This window comes from Natrix helvetica (assembly GCF_964273705.1).
Source record: "Natrix helvetica genome assembly, chromosome: 3".
Taxonomy (NCBI): Eukaryota; Metazoa; Chordata; class Lepidosauria; order Squamata; family Natricidae; genus Natrix; species Natrix helvetica.
The window spans coordinates 114,818,476-114,836,310 of record NC_138549.1 but is presented as its reverse complement, the minus strand read 5'-3'; the positions used below and the strand labels follow the sequence as shown (position 1 = coordinate 114,836,310).

Sequence of the window (17,835 nt, the reverse complement as noted above, 5' to 3'; positions counted from 1 at the left end):
AGTACAATTATTCCTTTTGGAAGATCAATGATATTTCACATTTGGGAGAAGATAGTCTATAAACCACTAGTGAAGCATTTTCAATGTGTTGAGAGCTTGAAGGTTTTCTTCTTTTAGGATCCTTCCAGCTCACCACTAAAAGGAAAACAGGCTGCAAATTGCCACCACACTTTTTTTTCTATTAGTCTTTTACATTTTGCTTTTGAGTTTCCCACTCATGTATGGAATGTGCTTCAAATCAATTGTTTACTCCCAGTGATTGCCTGGATAAGTCCCTGCAGTTTTCTTTGCAAGATTTCAGAAATGGTTTGCCACTGCCTGCTCCCTAGGGCAATGGACTGGCCCAAGGTGACCCAGTCCCTTTGAGCCTATGGTGAGACTAGAATTGAGTCTCCCAGTTTCTAGCTCAGTGCCTTAACCACTGCACCAAACAGGCTATATTCTGCAGGACTGTAAACAGATTCTGATCTTCCCATTCCAATCCCAATATTATTTTTTTATTGCATTAGTCTCACAATAACCTTACAGAAGGTGACATGTCCGGGATGACCAGCCCATGAGTTCCTAACTGAGGAGGCTTTTAAGCCTTTCAATTCCGAATAATCTTGAAACCAATGTTTACTACCTTGGCAACTTTCAATTCATTTCAACATGTTCAATTCTCAGTATTCCCCAGCTGGAATTCTGGGGTTTATTTTTATTTACTTTATGTTTATTTACCGTGGGGGGGATCTACAAAAGTTGCCAAGTTTGCAAAACACTCGTCTAAACCAGCGGTCACCAACTGGTGGTCCGTGAGAAAATTTTGGCGGTCCGCAGAATAATTATTTGCATTTTTTATATTGCACTAAATACGATTTATCTTTGGTCCTCAGGATCTAAAATTATGAGTTTGGTGGTCCCTGAGGTCCGAAAGGCTGGCGACCCCTGACCTTAACTGTAGCCCGGAAGCCACGCCCTTCACGCTGGCTCTGATGTTGCTGGCAAACTTGCCTTGCTCGGTTACCTTCCTTCCCTTTCCAAGCTCGGGGCCAGTTTGAAAGAGCCCGTCCCCTCTGCTTGGAAGGAACCCAGAGCTAATCGATGCAAGCTGTCTGATCGGCGTGCGACTGGCCGTGTCTAGGTTCAGCTGAGGGGGCGGGGCAAAGGCCCGGACCCCTTTGCGCGGCAAATCCAACCAGGGAGGAAAAAAAGGATCTCCGGCGCCTTCGGGTAGCCGTTTCGCATCTCGAGCTTGGTTGCTGGGAGACTTTGCGGGTCTTCCGTCCGACTCCTTTTTTTCCTCTTTGTCGGAGAGCTGTCGCCAGACGCTCCGCTTTTAATTGCCGCGGTCGGACCTCTCCTCCTCTCCATTGTAGCTTAAGGAGCTGCGGACAGCAGTTCCTGCTCCTTCCAGAGCTGTTCGGAAAAGCTTCGTGATTCCTCTGGAGCGTTTCTCTCTGCCCCGGGGGCGACGGTGGGTCGTTTCCCTTCTCGCCTTCCCTGCACGAATTTCCTTCCCCGCGACTCTTAAATGCCGCCGGTGCAACGCGTCTTCTTTCCCTGTCCCTAAAGCTGTGCGCAGATGGCGCATAGCTCTGCAGGGAGAGAATGGTAAGCGGGGCTTCCCAGGGAAAGGAGCCCCCGAGATTTTTTAAAAATTATTTGTTTAATTTATTAAGACTTTTTAAAGCCGTCCCGCTCAGAATTTGTGACACTGGGCAGTGTACAAAAGAGAAAAAATAATTAAGAAGGAACCACTGCCATTCCCACCTCCCAAAAGCAAAACCATAAGGAAAACGCAATTGAGGTTGGGGATAAAATCATATAGGTAACATTACAGATCCTCTACCATCTACACCTGGTCCATAAGACTTTAGGGCTCCCTGGAAGACCAAGAGGGTATTGGCATCTGAACTTGGAGGGGGAGTTTGTTCCAAAGGACAGATGAATTTCCTGAGAAGGCATGCCTCCTTGGGTCCCTTTAGGTGGCATTGTTTAAAAGAGGAAAAGCTGGAGCTTACCCACTTTGTGCCATCTCCTGGCTGGCAGAGATGCCTGGGAGACAGTCCCACAAGTAACCTCTGCCATGTAGGGCTTTACAAGTGATTAGCAGCACCTTGAATTGCACCTAGGAGTCTATTGGGAGGCTATACAACTCACAAAACAGTTATGAGAGATGGGCATAGTGAGGCGTGCCCATTATTTCACTATGTGTGCTGTGCTTTGGCCAGTTGCAGTTTTGGGTAGTGTTCAAGGGCAACCCCATGTACAGTGCAGTGCAAAAGTCTAACCCGATGTGTCTTAAGACATAAGTGATTGTGAGTTAGTTTTCTAATTCAGAAACAGATGCAACTGATGCACAATGCACAGAGGCCCTATGTGCCATGGCTGCCATCTGCTGCCCATTGTTAGACTGGTATTGTAGATGATGATAATGATGATAATAAATGTTTTTTTAAGAGTGAGGCATAGCCCAACTACTTTATAAATACATTCACATGTTTCTGAATTATGGTCAATGTATTCTACAGAATAAACAGGTTTAATTGTTTCTGTTGGTAGAGGAGAAGTTTAGCTCCCAGTCAGCTGGCCAAGAGAAAACCTGGAGGTGATGGCTCTGGAGAGGATGAGGACTGGTATCCTGAAGCAGTAAGTATCCTTTCTTAATTAATTTATTTAAATGCTGTTTCTCTTCTGTCAGTGCATTCAAAGAGGCCAATGTGTAGTTTCCAAGGAAGCACTGTCTAGATTTGACTCTTTAATCAGTTGTCTTATCCTTTCCTTTTAGTGAACTCTCTAGATCAGGGGTGTCCAAACTTGGGAACTTTAAGACTTGTGGACTTCAACTCCCAGAATTCCCCATGCTGGCTGGGGAATTCTGGGAGTTGAAGTCCACAAGTCTTAAAGTTCCCAAGTTTGGACACCCCTGATCTAGATATTAATAGTCCTCCCTGTGAAATTAGATCTATGGTACTCTATGGATGAGTGATATGTCAGATCTACTCAGATCTGACTATGGAGCAATCCAATATAAATTCTGATATGGGCTGGTCAGTGAACAAAGAAGTTTTACAAGTAGATCTTTATGGCTTTCTTTATAGGGCTTATGAAGTTCCAATAAGTAGTAGTAGTGATAATAATAATCATTTGGTACTGTAGTTGTTTATTGGCATGCTTTATAGATTGCTAAAAAACAAGAGTTCAGATAGATTCTCAAGTGTTATGCTTCATTTCAGGCAGCCAGATCTTGATGCAATTTGTCTGATCTATTCTAGACTCCAAAGAGGCAGAAACGTAACAGCAAGACTGATATCCAGGAATGTTATTCATCTCCTTTCCGAAAACCTTTGACTCAGTTAACTAATCGAATTCACTGCCTTGATAGTAGTAAACATGTAAGTGACATTTATGATTTCTTATGCTGGCACAATTCTTTTACTCTTATTGGATCATATTTCTTTTATTAATGACTCTAGTAAAAGAGAGACCTCATCATAGGGTGAATTCACATATCTCTTGTATGATGGGAGATCTAAGTTGCTCTTTAATTATGTACCTTAAAATAATTTATATATTATGAAAAACGATTTGGACTTTTTAAATCTTGGAATGAGACATAAATCACATATAACAGATCTGTTAAAACTTCCCACTATAATTAATAACACATGTCTCTTCAATCTTAAATGTATTTACCTCAATATAAATCTAGTGATGTCAGTGCAATGTTCTCTAAGATAACTTACTGATGAGCTTAAATGATATTTTAATGACTATCACTTTAAATTCTAGGAAGCCTTTATCCGCAGCATTTTATCAAAACCTTTCAAAGTTCCTATTCCAAATTATACAGGTAATGTTTTTCTTTTTTTAAGCATCAAATTTTACCTCTCTAAAATCTCTATATCTATCATCTATCTATCTATCTATCTATCTATCTATCTATCTATCTATCTATCTATCTATCTATCTATCATCTATCTATCCGCACACACACACGAAAAAAGCTGAAATCTATTGTCATATAACATTAGTGTTACTGGTAGATTATTAATACATCTCATACCAGTGGTGGGTTACAGGCGGTACGCCATGGTACAGGTGTACCAGTGCCTGCCGGGAGCTCTGGAGGCCCACCCGCCCGCCTGAGCTCCTTACCTGTATTTGACTTCTTCCATGCACGTGCATGGAGTGTATGGCACCTGCGCGATGCTCCACCGAGCAGCTGGAGCGTCACGGAGGCGTTGTGGAGGTAAGGACGCATGGGTGTGCTGTGTGCATGCATGTGGGAGACGCCGGGCCACATTGCACTGTACCGGTTACAACGGGATCCAGAACCCACTACTGCCTCATACATAGAAATAATGAAAGCAAAAAGAATGATTGATGTCAAATTGTCATCGTCGTCGTCGTCATCCCCCCGCCAAAAATCCCCCCAAGTCGGTCAAATGGTTAGGGCACCAGGCTAGAAACCAGGAAACTCTGAGTTTTAGCTTTGTACATTTTAAGCATGAAACCCGTATGGGCGGCTTTGGGCAGGTCATTTTCTCTGAGCTCCACTCACCTTGCAGGGTTGTTGATGAGGGGAAAATAAGAAGGAAGAAAGAATATTATGTATGTCCATTACTTTGAGGTACTTATAAAGTAATAAAGTCAGGATAAAAATCTAATAAAGAAACAAAACATGAACTTGTTTAACTTCAAACATAACCAAATTGTAAATTAATCAGCTTTCATGTCATATTTATTTTCTAAGACAGATTGTATAAGCAAAGTCCTTTTTAGAATTTTCCCATCTTGATGCTCTGTATTTTGTTATGCTTTGATATTAATTTTTTTACCACACACTCCTTCTAGAAACTTTCCAAGATACAATTATACTGATTTTCATGGGTGTTTAAACTCTGGGTTTTAAATTGCTTCCCAAGTTTCTTTGCAAAGCTGTTTATGTGTCTTAGAATTTTTCTGCTTCATTACAATATTCCTTTTTTGAGTTTTAAATCATTAATTTGCATAGTAATATATAATATTAGCAAAACAAAAGGGATTGCTAGCATAATCTGTCACCTATTGTTTCATTTATATAAACAGAACTATTTGAGAAATCAGCTTAAAATTTACAAGTAATTGTAACATTGGCCTTGTAACTAAGGCCACTCCCCCAACCCCTTGGATCTTCATCAGTGATAAACATTTATCCATGCAAGTCAAAGAGAGTTTGGTAGGTTAAAGGGAATGGTTAATTAAAGCTTGTCCCCTCTTTCAATTGAAGTGGCTGTTGGTGGACATCCATGAGGTAAAGAATGGACCTCGAATTTTCATGACTGTTGCTTTCTACTTACGTGTCCACATGAAAATGTTAGTAGTCCAATGAAAATGATACATTATCCTGTTTATAAAATGCAGTTTATTTGTTTATTTAGTCTTTTTCAATGTTAGTATCAACTGACTCTACACCAATTCTGTCTGTTTAAAAAGAAGATAACATGCAGTGGACCTCATTTGACTACATAGACAATTTGACCCCACAATACCAATATATATATAAAACACATGGCAATCACATCCAACAAGGGGCTCTAGCCAACCTAGCCTAAGGCATGGAGAAACAATTGGGTATTTTAGGTATTCCAGAAAACCACCAGCCACTTAAATTTCAGAGAGGACCTTGTCTCAGAAAGCAGACATGATAACATATTTCTCAGGTGGAGCTCAATTTCCTTGAAAATTAAGTCAACATGTTGCTAAAATCTCAGTTTTGATTCCATATATTGAAAATGAAATGGTTAGATTAACTGCTTTCTCTGAATGATCTTTCAGGGCCCCTGGGATTGAGAGCATTGGGCATCAAACGTTCAGGAGTTAGGCATGCTCTCCACGACCCTTTTGAAGAAGGGGCTCTGGTTCTATATGAACCGCCACCTTTGAGTGCTCATGATCAACTGAAAGTAGACAAGTAAGTTTTCACACTTGACTTATTCTAGGGGTAGTACTTCTCACTCACTTTAAATTGGTTTTTTTAGGCTTTGATTTAAATTTAAACCCTGAACTGAAGTATAAGCTTAGTATAAATAATCATGTGTAACATGTATGAGGCTTACTCATTTCTTGTAAGATGGGGCTGCACTACTCAGTTCAGATCCAGTTCGTAATTTTAGACTGGATTCATGACTCCTACTCAAAGAGCAGGTTGCGAGCAGGACTAGGAGAGCCTTTGTATAGCTTTGGTTTGTGCATCAACTGTGACCCTTCCTGGATCATGACTCTCTGCATTGAAGCCCTGGTCATCTCTTGTTTGGACTATTGCAATATGCTCTACATGGGGTTATACCTGAAATTCATTAGGAAGCTTCAGCTGGTTCAAAGTACAGCAGCAGCAAGAGCAGTCTTTGGGGCTTCTAGAAGGGCCCATATTATACTTCTGCTCTGTGAACTGCACTGGCTACCAGTATTCTTCTGGGTGCAGTTGAAGGTGCTGATTATAACCTTGAAAGCCTTTAGGTCAGGGCTTCCTGATGAACCAACTTGTCTTGCTAGGAGAAGTCCACCCCACTCATGTTAGCAGAGACGGATCTCATCAGTCAAAGAACTCTGACTGTTGGGACCCCAAAGAAGAGTCTTCTCTGCCATAATGCCTACCCTTTGGAATATCCTACCCTTCAAAGTGTCTCCACCCTCCTATCTTCCATAGCAAGCCAGAAACTTGACTTGGCCGATTGGCCAGGGCACCCAGTGGAGGAGTATCCCTGGACGTGACTACTAGATTTATAACAAAGTCCACCTCTACCCATCTTTTATTTTCATATGATTGTATTATTGTTTTCCTTTTCATTGTTTATTCTATGGTTCCGTTACTTTATTAATGTCATGTTTACACTTCTTTTAATTTCTCTGTTTTTATTTTTGTAAGCTGCTTAGAATAGCCCCATGGTGAGATATAACGGCCGTATAAATGTAACAAATAAATAAGACAAATTCAAGATTAGCTGATGGATTCAGAGAAGCACCAATATACCCTGTCAACCTGCAGATGAAATTGATCAAATACTTTGTTAGTAGTCATTATTTACCATTTGTGATGCACATGATGTTCGGCCTTTGATTTCTGAATTTTGTGTACTCTGGTAATGAAATGGTTTAAAACAGCTGCTGGGTATATGCTAAGCTTCTTTTAAGTTTTCTATTAGCTTTGAACTGGATTGCTCCCAGTGAATTCTGGAGAGCGGAATAAAACTGTGTTATACAAGTCTAAAACAGTGGCAGCAGTCATCCCCACATCCCCTGAAGATATTTCCCAGAATTTCTCTTTTAAGGTTTATATTGCTTCAGATCTGTGCTCTGTTTGCTTCTTGAAGGGATAAAACGCCTGTTCACGTTGTGGTAGATCCTTGTCTTAGCCGTGTTTTACGACCTCATCAGAGAGAGGTGAGTACAGTGGGAAGCTAACTATTAACAGCATAATCAGCCATTAAAGTCACTGTAATCCCTGTTAAACCACAAATCCAAGGAATGCCTGGCCTCATGCTACATAAACAAGTTCAAACTGCTCTGCTTGTCCTGGGGAAGCCCTTATTCTGAGAAGCATGACAACATCTATTAGAAAAAAATTCAAAATCTTTTCATTTTTTACTTTTAATTTTTTTTATTTAACTATGATACAATGTATACCAATATACAAATGTAGAGACACATTTATTTCCCAATTTTAAGAAGTACGTTAGCAGTACTCTGCTTATATTATTGTCTTGTTTTAATTTTGTTGAAAACAGGCATATTTTCAAAGACAATATCTATGAATAAACAGATAATTACCGAGCTTATGCAATTATTGATATCTATATAATATCTACCAAACATGAAACTCTGAGGTGGGTAGGAATTGTTCCATAGTTTCCTATATCTTCCTGCTTTCAAGCCTTCACGGGGGGAGGGAGCCAACATTTTTCATTATGACTAAAGCATTTGGCATTCCTCTGTCAACCAGAATCAAACTTGGAGCTTGATTGCGGTAATTGTCACTACTGTAATGATGATAAAAGCTTACTTTTGAGGAAAGGGATCCTTTAACTATAACAGTGCTTAATCTAGTGTTTGTGGGTAGACCTCAATTTACAACCAATCAAAGTTACAGTGGTGTTGAAAAAAGTGACTTACAATCAGTCCTCACACTTACAATCTTTGCATCGTTTCTATGTTGACATGATAACAATTTGGGCCCTTGGCAACCAACAGGTATGTACGATGGTTGCAGCATCAGAGGGTCATGAGATCACCCTTTGCAGCATTCCCAAAGGGCTCCTGACAAGCAGGGGGGGGAGCCAGATCACTTAACAACTGTCACTAAAAAGGTCATAAAATTGGGTACATCTCACTTAATGATTGCCTTGCTTAGTAATGGAAGTTCAAGTCTCGGTGATCTGGTCATAAGTTTAGATCTTAACTGTAGTAGTCTATCCTGCAGAAAATAATGGCATGGCAGTTCTTCTGCAAACTATTGCATGATGAAGTATAACTAGCAATTTTACCATGATTTTTTTTCTTTAGTTTGTCATCTTGATTTATTTTTGCTTGGAATAAAGTAAAACAATTCACTGGTGTTGTCGTCCATATATTATAGGCATAATTGGCCACTCTTTACACAGGTGCTGCTTCTTGAAAGTTTGAGATCTTATGAATACTGTAATTTTGAATTCCACTTATGATAATTTCCTGGCTAAGTAAGTGATTTCCACAGAGTGGGATTGTTCATTGCTCCTGTAAATGGTTAGATATTGGGCTCTACAATTCAGTTAACTCAATATGATTTTAAATATACTGCATACCTATTTAAATTGAACTCAGGCACTTTCATACAGGGAGTGAAGTTCCTATGGGAATGTGTTACAAGCCGTCGGATCCCCGGAAGTCATGGCTGCATCATGGCAGATGAGATGGGTCTAGGGAAGACCTTGCAATGTATCACTTTGATTTGGACACTTTTGCGCCAAAGTCCAGACTGCAAGCCTGAAATTGACAAGGCAATCGTGGTTGCGCCTTCCAGCCTGGTGAAAAACTGGTACAATGAAGTGGGCAAATGGCTTGGAGGAAGAATCCAGCCACTGGCTATTGATGGAGGCTCTAAGGAGGACATAGATAATAAGCTAGGTATAAATGCTACACAACATGCAGCTGTTGCAAAGCAAGGGAAGTGCTTTAACTAAATTGCCAATAAGTTTCAGACTAAAGCATATAATGATAGGGATTTTTTTTTTTAGCAGACTGTCCTGAGGATGATTGCTGTGGTTGTTAAATGGAATAATTAGCAACCTTTGTACTTATGAATTAAGAAAGAGCATAGAATAGACTACAGAAAAAGTATATGAGCTGGTGCATTCTTCAAATTGCTTAAAGAAATCCCATTGAAATAAATGAGACTTAAGTGTGTTGATATTCATGGGTTTATTCTGAGAATGGCAAATTTTGATTTTAAACCAAGATACGATGAGGCAGAGATATAATAGTACATGGTAAATTTAGGATAGGTTTATAGGACAGAGCCCTGTCCTGACTTAGCAATAGACTGTTAAGTTACTTCGAATAATTGAATGCTACACAGCATTTTTCAGATCCAAAGCAATACAAAAGTCGGGGAATATCAGAAAGTAGATTTATCGGAGAGCAGGGATGGAAAGTGTAAAAGCCTGGCACCTTTGGGGGATAAATTACTCATTTTAAGAAATTCTAATGCCTGGAAGCAAGTTTCCTTTCAGTTGCTTCCCTTTGCATTTATTAAATTATCTCTGCTCTTAAATACATTTTTTTATCTTTATTCCTTTGCCATTTTTTTTCCTGCTAGTGGGATTCGTGAACCAGCGAGGCCGTAGAATCCCATCCCCCATCCTGATAATTTCCTATGAAACTTTTCGGCTCCACGCAGAAGCTCTCAAGAAAGGGAGTGTTGGGTTGGTCATATGTGATGAGGTAATGAGTTCTTTGGAACAGCCGTATTTTTTTTAAAAAAAGCTAAATATCAGCAGTGAGGGAATGAGTTTTGCACTTGCAAGTCACTATAAACACTTTTTCTCCATCATCCCAATTCTAAGGCATACTTCAATTTTTTTCTGAGAATTCAATTTTCTTAGCTACTTCTTACAACCCTGACTGTTTTGCCTTGATTTGTCATAGTCTTTCTCCCAAGATGTTCCTTTATTTCTTGACTGCAATCACATCCCTGATAACTTTTAAACATAGGAAGGTGACATTTGTTTACTATCTCTTCTCGACTTATTTCCATTTAGATTCACACTGCCTATTGGCATAGGTTTAGGATGTAGTGTTTTTTTAATATTGATTTTTTTTAACTTTTCCATATTTAACATAAATTTCCTTAAGTCTTTCCCATTTCCAGCTGTCATAGTAGTATCATCAGCACCTCTGATATTATTGGTGTTTCTTCCAGCAGCTTTAATTCCAATTCCAATTTCTGTCCCTACTAGTCATCTATTTCTTAATTCTGTGTAGAACTTAAATAACTAAGGTGACTAGTAGATGGGCAAATTGTGGCAGATAACTTTGTGCAGGAGATAAAAAATATAAAACATAAGAGCAGAAAAGGGTGTCACCCAAAAAATAATTTAACAATCTATTCTAGCCTCCCCCCCCCCCCAGCCCTCATGAGAGAATAACACAAAGAAATAGATATAATGGATACAGGTACAATTTTGTATTCATAGGAGCTTAGATTTTTAAGCAAAATCCAAACTGATAATCAAATCTTCAAATCAAAGCTTTACAAAATAACTATTGCAATGGAAGGCTGATTTGATCATCCAAGCCTCCTTCAGTGTTTTGTCCCACTGTAATGAAATTGGGCCTATTGGCAACCTTCATTGCTACAATCTTACATAGCTTTTCTGTCTCTTTTGCTGCCTTTGTCTCCCAAAACATGGCCTTGTTCAATTCATTTGTGCTTCTGCCCATTTTTCATTAGCAGGAGACAAAATGGTAGGCTCTGCTTAACCAGGTGAATACAATAGGCTTGGCTGGATCCTTTTTACTGAAGGAACAGAAAGAAAAGACAGGTCCAGGCATGTGGCCCATTGTGCTGAGAATTAAATCCTGTTTGAAGAAAAGATCAGGGCTGCTGGCAATACTACTATGTGGGGTTATTTCTTTACTTCCTTCTAAAGTAGACTTCAGAACATGATTTCCAATTCCAGTCAAGGAAAGTTAACTGTTTGTGATGGGTTTTAAAAACGAAAGGTGGCACGAAGTAATTATCACATTGCCGACTTTCTTCCTTGATTAAATATAGGATAAATCCAATCTTATAATTTTGAAAGAAATGAAATATGACTATTCAATAGATTCAGGACTAATGGACTCATTGAAACTAATAGTACTGACCTAAATTGGTGTGTGTGTGTGTGTGTGTGTGTGTGTGTGTGTGTATCCTGAGTAATGGTGGCACCAAGAGGATTTAATGTATTTTAATATTGATGATGGAAGGGTATGTGTCTGTACATTGAACTAGAAGCCCTTTTCACATCTTTTAAATGAGAGATCTGGTTAATTAACTCTATCAGCAGAGTAATCAATAGCCAATAAATTATTAAATATAGCCTTATTTTAATCACATACATTGCAATGCAGGTGCTTGTTGCCTTGATCTAGGAGCATTTGTACATCTAATATATTTCCTATCCTTTTGCATCATTGAACTGAGATAATTTTTCTTGCATTAACTATCCTTTTAAAAAACACTTATTTTTTTATTCTGTCCATGCATGATGATCTTTTTTCTCTTCAATATTTTTTTTTCAGGGGCACCGGCTAAAAAACTCAGATAACCAAACATACCAGGCTCTCAACAGCTTGAATACGCCACGCCGAGTTCTCATCTCTGGCACTCCCATTCAAAATGATCTCCTTGAATATTTCAGCCTAGTACATTTTGTCAACTCAGGCATTCTAGGTGGGGACAACTTAATAAAATAATCATCTAAATTAAAGACCCTAACTTGGCAATCCAGGGGTGGGTTCCTCCTAAAGAAGAGGTTCCACAAATCTACAGTGCTGTTTAGAACCGGTTCCAGCTCCCTCCCCCCCGCCCGTCCGCACATCATCAAGATGAAGAGCGAGAGGGGGAATTCTGGGAGTTGAGGTCCACAAGTCTTAAAGCTTTCAGGTTTGAACACCCATGGTTTTTTTTTCCTAAAGGGTTAGGGGTGCAAGGGTCTTGTAACTTGACAACTTTAAGAATTGGGTGCTTCAATGCCAGAGTTCCTGAGCCAATATGACTGGAGGAGGAATTCTGGGAGTTGAAGTCCACAAGTCTTAAAGCTGTCAACTTTGAACACCCCTGGTTTTTTTTTTCCTAAAGGGTTAGGGGTGCAAGGGTCTTGTGTGCTTCAAATGCCAGAGTTTCTGAGCCAACATTTTGGTTGCTAAGCAAGAGCGTTGTTAAGTGAGTTTCACCACATTTTACAAGTTGGCCATGCCCACCCAGTCACATGACTGCCAAGCCACTCCCACTCAGTCACATGGCTGGCAAGCCACTCCCACAAAGCAGGCCACACCCACAGAAGAGGTTCTAAAAAAAATTAAAAACCCACCACTGTGGCAATCCCAGTTTAAATTAAATAGTTTTGGCTAGCCATAGAGAAAGAATAATAGACAGCAAACACACACACGATATTGGGGCTGTATATTGGTGGGAATTTATAGAGCCAAGGTGGAACAGTGGTTTTGCAGGCTACTTCAGTTGACTGCTAGCTGCAGTTCGGCAGTTCAAATCTCATCGGCTCAAGGTTGACTCAGCCTTCCATCCTTCTGAGGTGGGTAAAATGAGGACCCAGATTGTTGGGAGCAATAGGCTGACTCTGTAAACTGCTGTAGGGCTGTAAACACTATGAAGCACTATATAAGTCTAAGTGCTATTGCTATATGTTAAGTTGAATGGCAGATAGCTGAGAGCTTGGGAAAGTCTCATTCATTGTATGGAAACGTCCATTGCAAGAAGAGGGAACAATTCCCCCCCAGCCTCCTCTCACACAAAGAAAGTCATTCATTGCAGAATAAGGCATGGAGACATCATTTACTGATTAGTCCTGGTGGAGAACTTTCTTTGTGTAGGATGATATCAATAGCATTTAAGCTTATATACCTCCCCATAGTGCTTCACAGCAATCTCTAGGTGGTTTACAACAATCTGAGTCCTTTTACCAACTTTAGGAGGATGGAAGGCTGAGTGAGCCTTACCAGGATCGAACTTCAGACTGTTGACAGAGTTGACCTACAATACTGCAATTTAACCACTGTGCCACTGGGGCTTGTATGGATGTAATATATAATCTTATTTGCAAGGTCCTGAATAAAAAATGGCTGATTATACTTTGGTTACCACAGTCCTTTTTCAGTTATAAAATCACAGAGAGGTCAAAGCAAAGCTCTATCTGCATTACCTACGCAGGGTTTCTACCTACGTTGATAATGGAGGAGGCTTATTTGAAGTTTTGTGGCTTAATTAGCTGACCTAGTTGGGATTGCTTATTATTGGTTTCCTGTCCCTGAATAACACAATCAGTAAAGTACCATTGCACTCTAAAATGTATTCTGTAAGGTATATTAGAGCTCAATGATTATGAAGATGGTTTTAACAATGGTTTTGATGTCAGAAGCATTAGGTAATGAAGGTTCTGACTGCTCTTCTTTTCAACTGAAAAATCCCAGGTTTAAAAAAGATTTTCATATAGTAAAAAAAGAGAGGGGGGGGGGGGTTTAAGGGCATTTTTAGGACAGCAAATACTTAATTCCCAAATGTATCTGTTTATGTACAGGGACAGCCCAGGAGTTTAAAAAGCACTTTGAAATCCCCATTTTAAAAGGCAGAGATGCAGATGCAAATGAGGCTGGAAGGCAAAAAGGAGAAGAGAGACTGAAAGAGCTGATTAGTATTGTCAACAGGTGAAGTTGAGCATCCTTTTTATCTCTATAGGGATACTTTTTTCTTTTTTCTCTTAAGTTCTTATCCTGATTCTGTATGAGATGCTTGTTACTCTAGAATGTCCTTAGCTCATTCAATTATTCTCTTTAATGTATGCTTCATCTCATAACTGTAAGCACCAGTTCTGGGTTGCAAAAATACAGGCAACCAGTAGATGACAGCACAGAATTAGAGTTTTCTGTATCATTCTACTGCCACCTAGAGGTCTTATTTTTGCAAGTCAGAACTGATAGTCCTATTTGTTTTTCTATAATCATATACCGCGTTTTCCCGAAAATAAGACAGGGTCTTATTTTCTTTTGACCCCCTGAAATATGGCCTTGGCCTTATTATTGGGGGTGGGGGGGGAGCTTATTATTTTCGGGCAGGTGGAGCGGGCAAGAAGCGAGACGCGTGTCTTACCTTTCCAGCTCCTTTGTGTTCCTCACCATTGTGTTCAGGGAAACACACAAAAAACCCTTCTCCCAAGTTCAATCAAACTTCTCAAACTTGCGAGAAGGTTTTGTTACAAGGTGCTTCCCTGGACACAATGGTGAGGAATACAACAGAGCTGCCATTCTCTGGTATGATGCGCGTCTCACGGTGGGATGAAATTTGGAGGTGGCAGGTGGGGCGGGAGGATGGGGCAGGCTGGGCCATGAGTCTTACCAGACACTGACAGCTCCGTAGCGTCTCTCAGCCAGTCTGTGCAAGGAAACACCTTGCACGGTAAAGAAAAACTTCTCTGAGTGCGAGCAATTAACTTCTCGATCTCACGAGAAGTTTTTCTTTACCATGTAAGGTAAAGCGACAGAGCTGTCAGTGTCCGGTAAGACACATGTCTCGTGTGCCTCCCTCCTCCCCCAATGGCAACAGCATCCTGGTGTTTTCCTTCCCCACCGTCTCCTTAGTGAGAAGGGTGGCAGGTAGAGTGGGGGAGAAGCGAGGTGCAAGTCCTAGCGGTACTGGAGACTTGGAGTTCCATCGTGTTCCTCACCATTTTGTCCAGGGAAGCACCTTGTAAAAAAACCTCTTGAGTTCAAGAAGTTTGATTGAACTCGCGAGATTTTTTTTACAAAGTGCTTCCCTTGAGAAAATGGCGAATGTGCTCATTTTGCACAGGAAGGAGTGGGACACTAGGTGCGTTGCTGGCCTTCCACTTTCTTTGCGGCGGGCCCCCTTTACGTAGCCATCAGCCTTACCGGTAGGTATGGTAAGGGCATGTGGGATGCGCGGGGCATGTCCTCCCTTCCCCCCCTCCGGCCTCGCCTCCTCACCTTGGTTGTTTGCGTGTAAAGCAACCAGTGGAAATGGTGGGGACCAGCGTTTAAGTAGTTGGGGTGGTGGTGGTCTTATTTTAGCACATGCCCTGTAAAGCCCAATTGGACTTATTATCAGGACATGTCCTATTTTCGGGGAAACATGGTAGCGCTACAGGTAGTCTTTGACTTAGGACCACAATTGGGACCAGAGTCTCATTAATTAAGCAAAGCAGTCATTAACCAAGTTGTCCGTGTGGCTGCTTTGCTTAACAACCATAATCCCAGCACTACCGGTTGTAGCTATTAAGTGGACAAAGCAAAAGGGCTGCCTGTTGGGAAGATTTCACGTCCTCATGGCAGTCTGTTAGTCTCATATGTTCCTTCAGATCGTCGAAGGAATTGAACTCTCATCCATGCGTAGAGGGAAAATATTTTGGCTACAGAAACAGTTGAAATCTTAAAGATTTCAGCTCCATTCCTGCAGCCTGCCAAAGGATTTACTACTACTCTGTGTATGGAGGGGAATCCTTTGTGGGGCTGAAGGAGTAGAGCTGATTCTTCGTTGCTAGGTAACATGTAAATGTGAGCCAGTTGTTAACCACCCAAAATGCTGGGGATAGTACAATGTTTTATAATGGCCAGGTGTACTTTACAGGCTGTAAAGCACTCTTTCCGAGGCCACTGTAACATTGAATGGTTTTTACACACCAGATTGTAATTCGAGGAATGCCTGTTCTGCATTTATGGGGTTGCCTTCCTTACTTTCTTTTTTGAATATTTGGTCAAATCAGCAAGAAAGTTGATTTGACGGTGATTAGTTGGCAAGATTCAATCAAGAAAAGCATTTATTCTCCTGTGGAAATTCCATGTATTTTCCAGAAAAGGAACCCTGAAAATATTGCTAAATATTCTGGATGAAGGTCTTCCTACTAGCATTAGGAAGAAATATTCGTGAAATGTAGTCAGGAGATAAGGCCATGGTGTTAACAACATTAAGGTTATCTTTGCCTTTCCTTTTTAGATGTCTGATAAGAAGAACTTCAGATATTCTCTCCAAATACCTTCCAGTGAAAATTGAGCAGGTGGTGTGTTGCAGGTATAAAATTAAAGGGCAAAATGTATAATAAGGAACAAGTTTCTTGCCTAATGAAAAAAAAAGAGGGATTTGTCGATTCACAGAGGCTTTTGAATTTAAGCTGCATGTATACCCCAACCATAGTACAGTTATTAAAAACGTTACGATTGGTATTATATGCTACATTTAATGCTACTTGGCAAAACAGTCACGTTCGTTGTTGATAAGGTCTGGTTAATCTTTCAATAATTTCTGCAAAATTAGCATAATTGAAGCTACCATGAATATTATTAGCATAATTGAAGCTACCCTGAATATTATATTTAGAATTGTTAGAACTGAAATCTAATGGACATTTTTTTTCCATATGAAGCAAAGTGGTCTGGGAAAAACACTGCAAGAGGGTGGGTGTAAGCAGTATTCCTTTCCCAGTGGTTAAATAGTTAAATCGGTTTTAAAAACTGTTCTACTTTAGACAGGAAACATTCATCCCATATCCATTCTGCCTGCTTAGAGAACAATAATTAATATTCCTCTGGTTTTCAAAGCACAATGACACTTTTTCCAAAACGATCAGCATTAACGAATTAAAAACAACAAATCTTGCCTGTAATCCCCACATTTCTTTCCTGTCTGCTTTATGCAGTGAATGAGTTGTGTAGGTTTGAACCAAGTGTCTATCTGTGTTCCACAACAGCAACCCCAGCTGTTGTTTTGTGTCAACAGTATCTCCATCCTACTGGCTATTGCCATGTGTACAAATATTTACAATAACACAGAAATGCCTTTGCGCATTCTATCATAAAGGACTCTGGCTTTAGGTGGGCAAGGTGGAGGCTACATGAATTCTTGGGGAGAAGCTGTTACAAAGAGCAAACACAATAAGAGAAACACATTGTTTAATTGATGGGACTCAAAGTAAGCAAATCCATTGGAGTAAACAGGATAGCCAGCCTTTCAAGTAACTAGGCCCTATGACATACAGGACTTTATATAACAGTATATATAAATGTGATGGTCTGGTATTTCTGTTTAGAGATTTAGAATCCTCTACATTTACTCATATGGTCATGAATGTTGGTAGGGGTGAAACAAAATGAGATATAGTGGGTTTGATCTGGACTGGTTCATGCTTAGAGCAGCCCTTCTAATACCAAAGGGCCTACCATTTAACTAAATCACTGACTACATTGCGTTTTCTTGAAGTATAAATTCAACTTAGGGTGCCCAGTGTATTGCTTGCTAAAGTACCGTACTCTTGATACCCACAAGGCTTTATGTCTCATATTAACTTTTTATAAGATCATTTCAGAAAGCCAGTTAATGTGATTTGCCGAAAAATACCATTTGCCACCACCATTTGTATGAAAGTGTTGAAGGTGCCTATGGAGTTTCTATACACATAGAATTCTATTCCATATTCATAGAAAATAAAAATGGTCGGATGTTTTGCAACCTAATTTTTTCTTTAGAACTATATTCTGTGCCCAGAAAAAAAAAGGTGTATGAGACCCCTCATGAGATATTTGAAATGGGTGTAATTTTGAGAATAT

The 17,835-nt window shown here is 40.1% G+C and overlaps 1 protein-coding gene across 1 annotated transcript in view; it reads left to right on the top strand.

The window, feature by feature from the left end:
- Window positions 1-1,110: 1,110 nt before the first annotated feature.
- The window catches only part of RAD54L (RAD54 like), a 27,237-nt gene continuing 10,512 nt past the window's right edge, over window positions 1,111-17,835 (top strand). Inside the window, exons 1-11 of the mRNA XM_081946327.1 lie at window positions 1,111-1,593; window positions 2,545-2,631; window positions 3,258-3,377; window positions 3,775-3,835; window positions 5,803-5,938; window positions 7,338-7,407; window positions 8,838-9,126; window positions 9,818-9,942; window positions 11,785-11,935; window positions 13,800-13,926; window positions 16,229-16,303. Coding sequence (XP_081802453.1) covers window positions 1,591-1,593; window positions 2,545-2,631; window positions 3,258-3,377; window positions 3,775-3,835; window positions 5,803-5,938; window positions 7,338-7,407; window positions 8,838-9,126; window positions 9,818-9,942; window positions 11,785-11,935; window positions 13,800-13,926; window positions 16,229-16,303 — 1,244 coding nt within the window. The 5' untranslated portion in view covers window positions 1,111-1,590. The remainder of the gene's footprint in view (window positions 1,594-2,544; window positions 2,632-3,257; window positions 3,378-3,774; window positions 3,836-5,802; window positions 5,939-7,337; window positions 7,408-8,837; window positions 9,127-9,817; window positions 9,943-11,784; window positions 11,936-13,799; window positions 13,927-16,228; window positions 16,304-17,835) is intronic.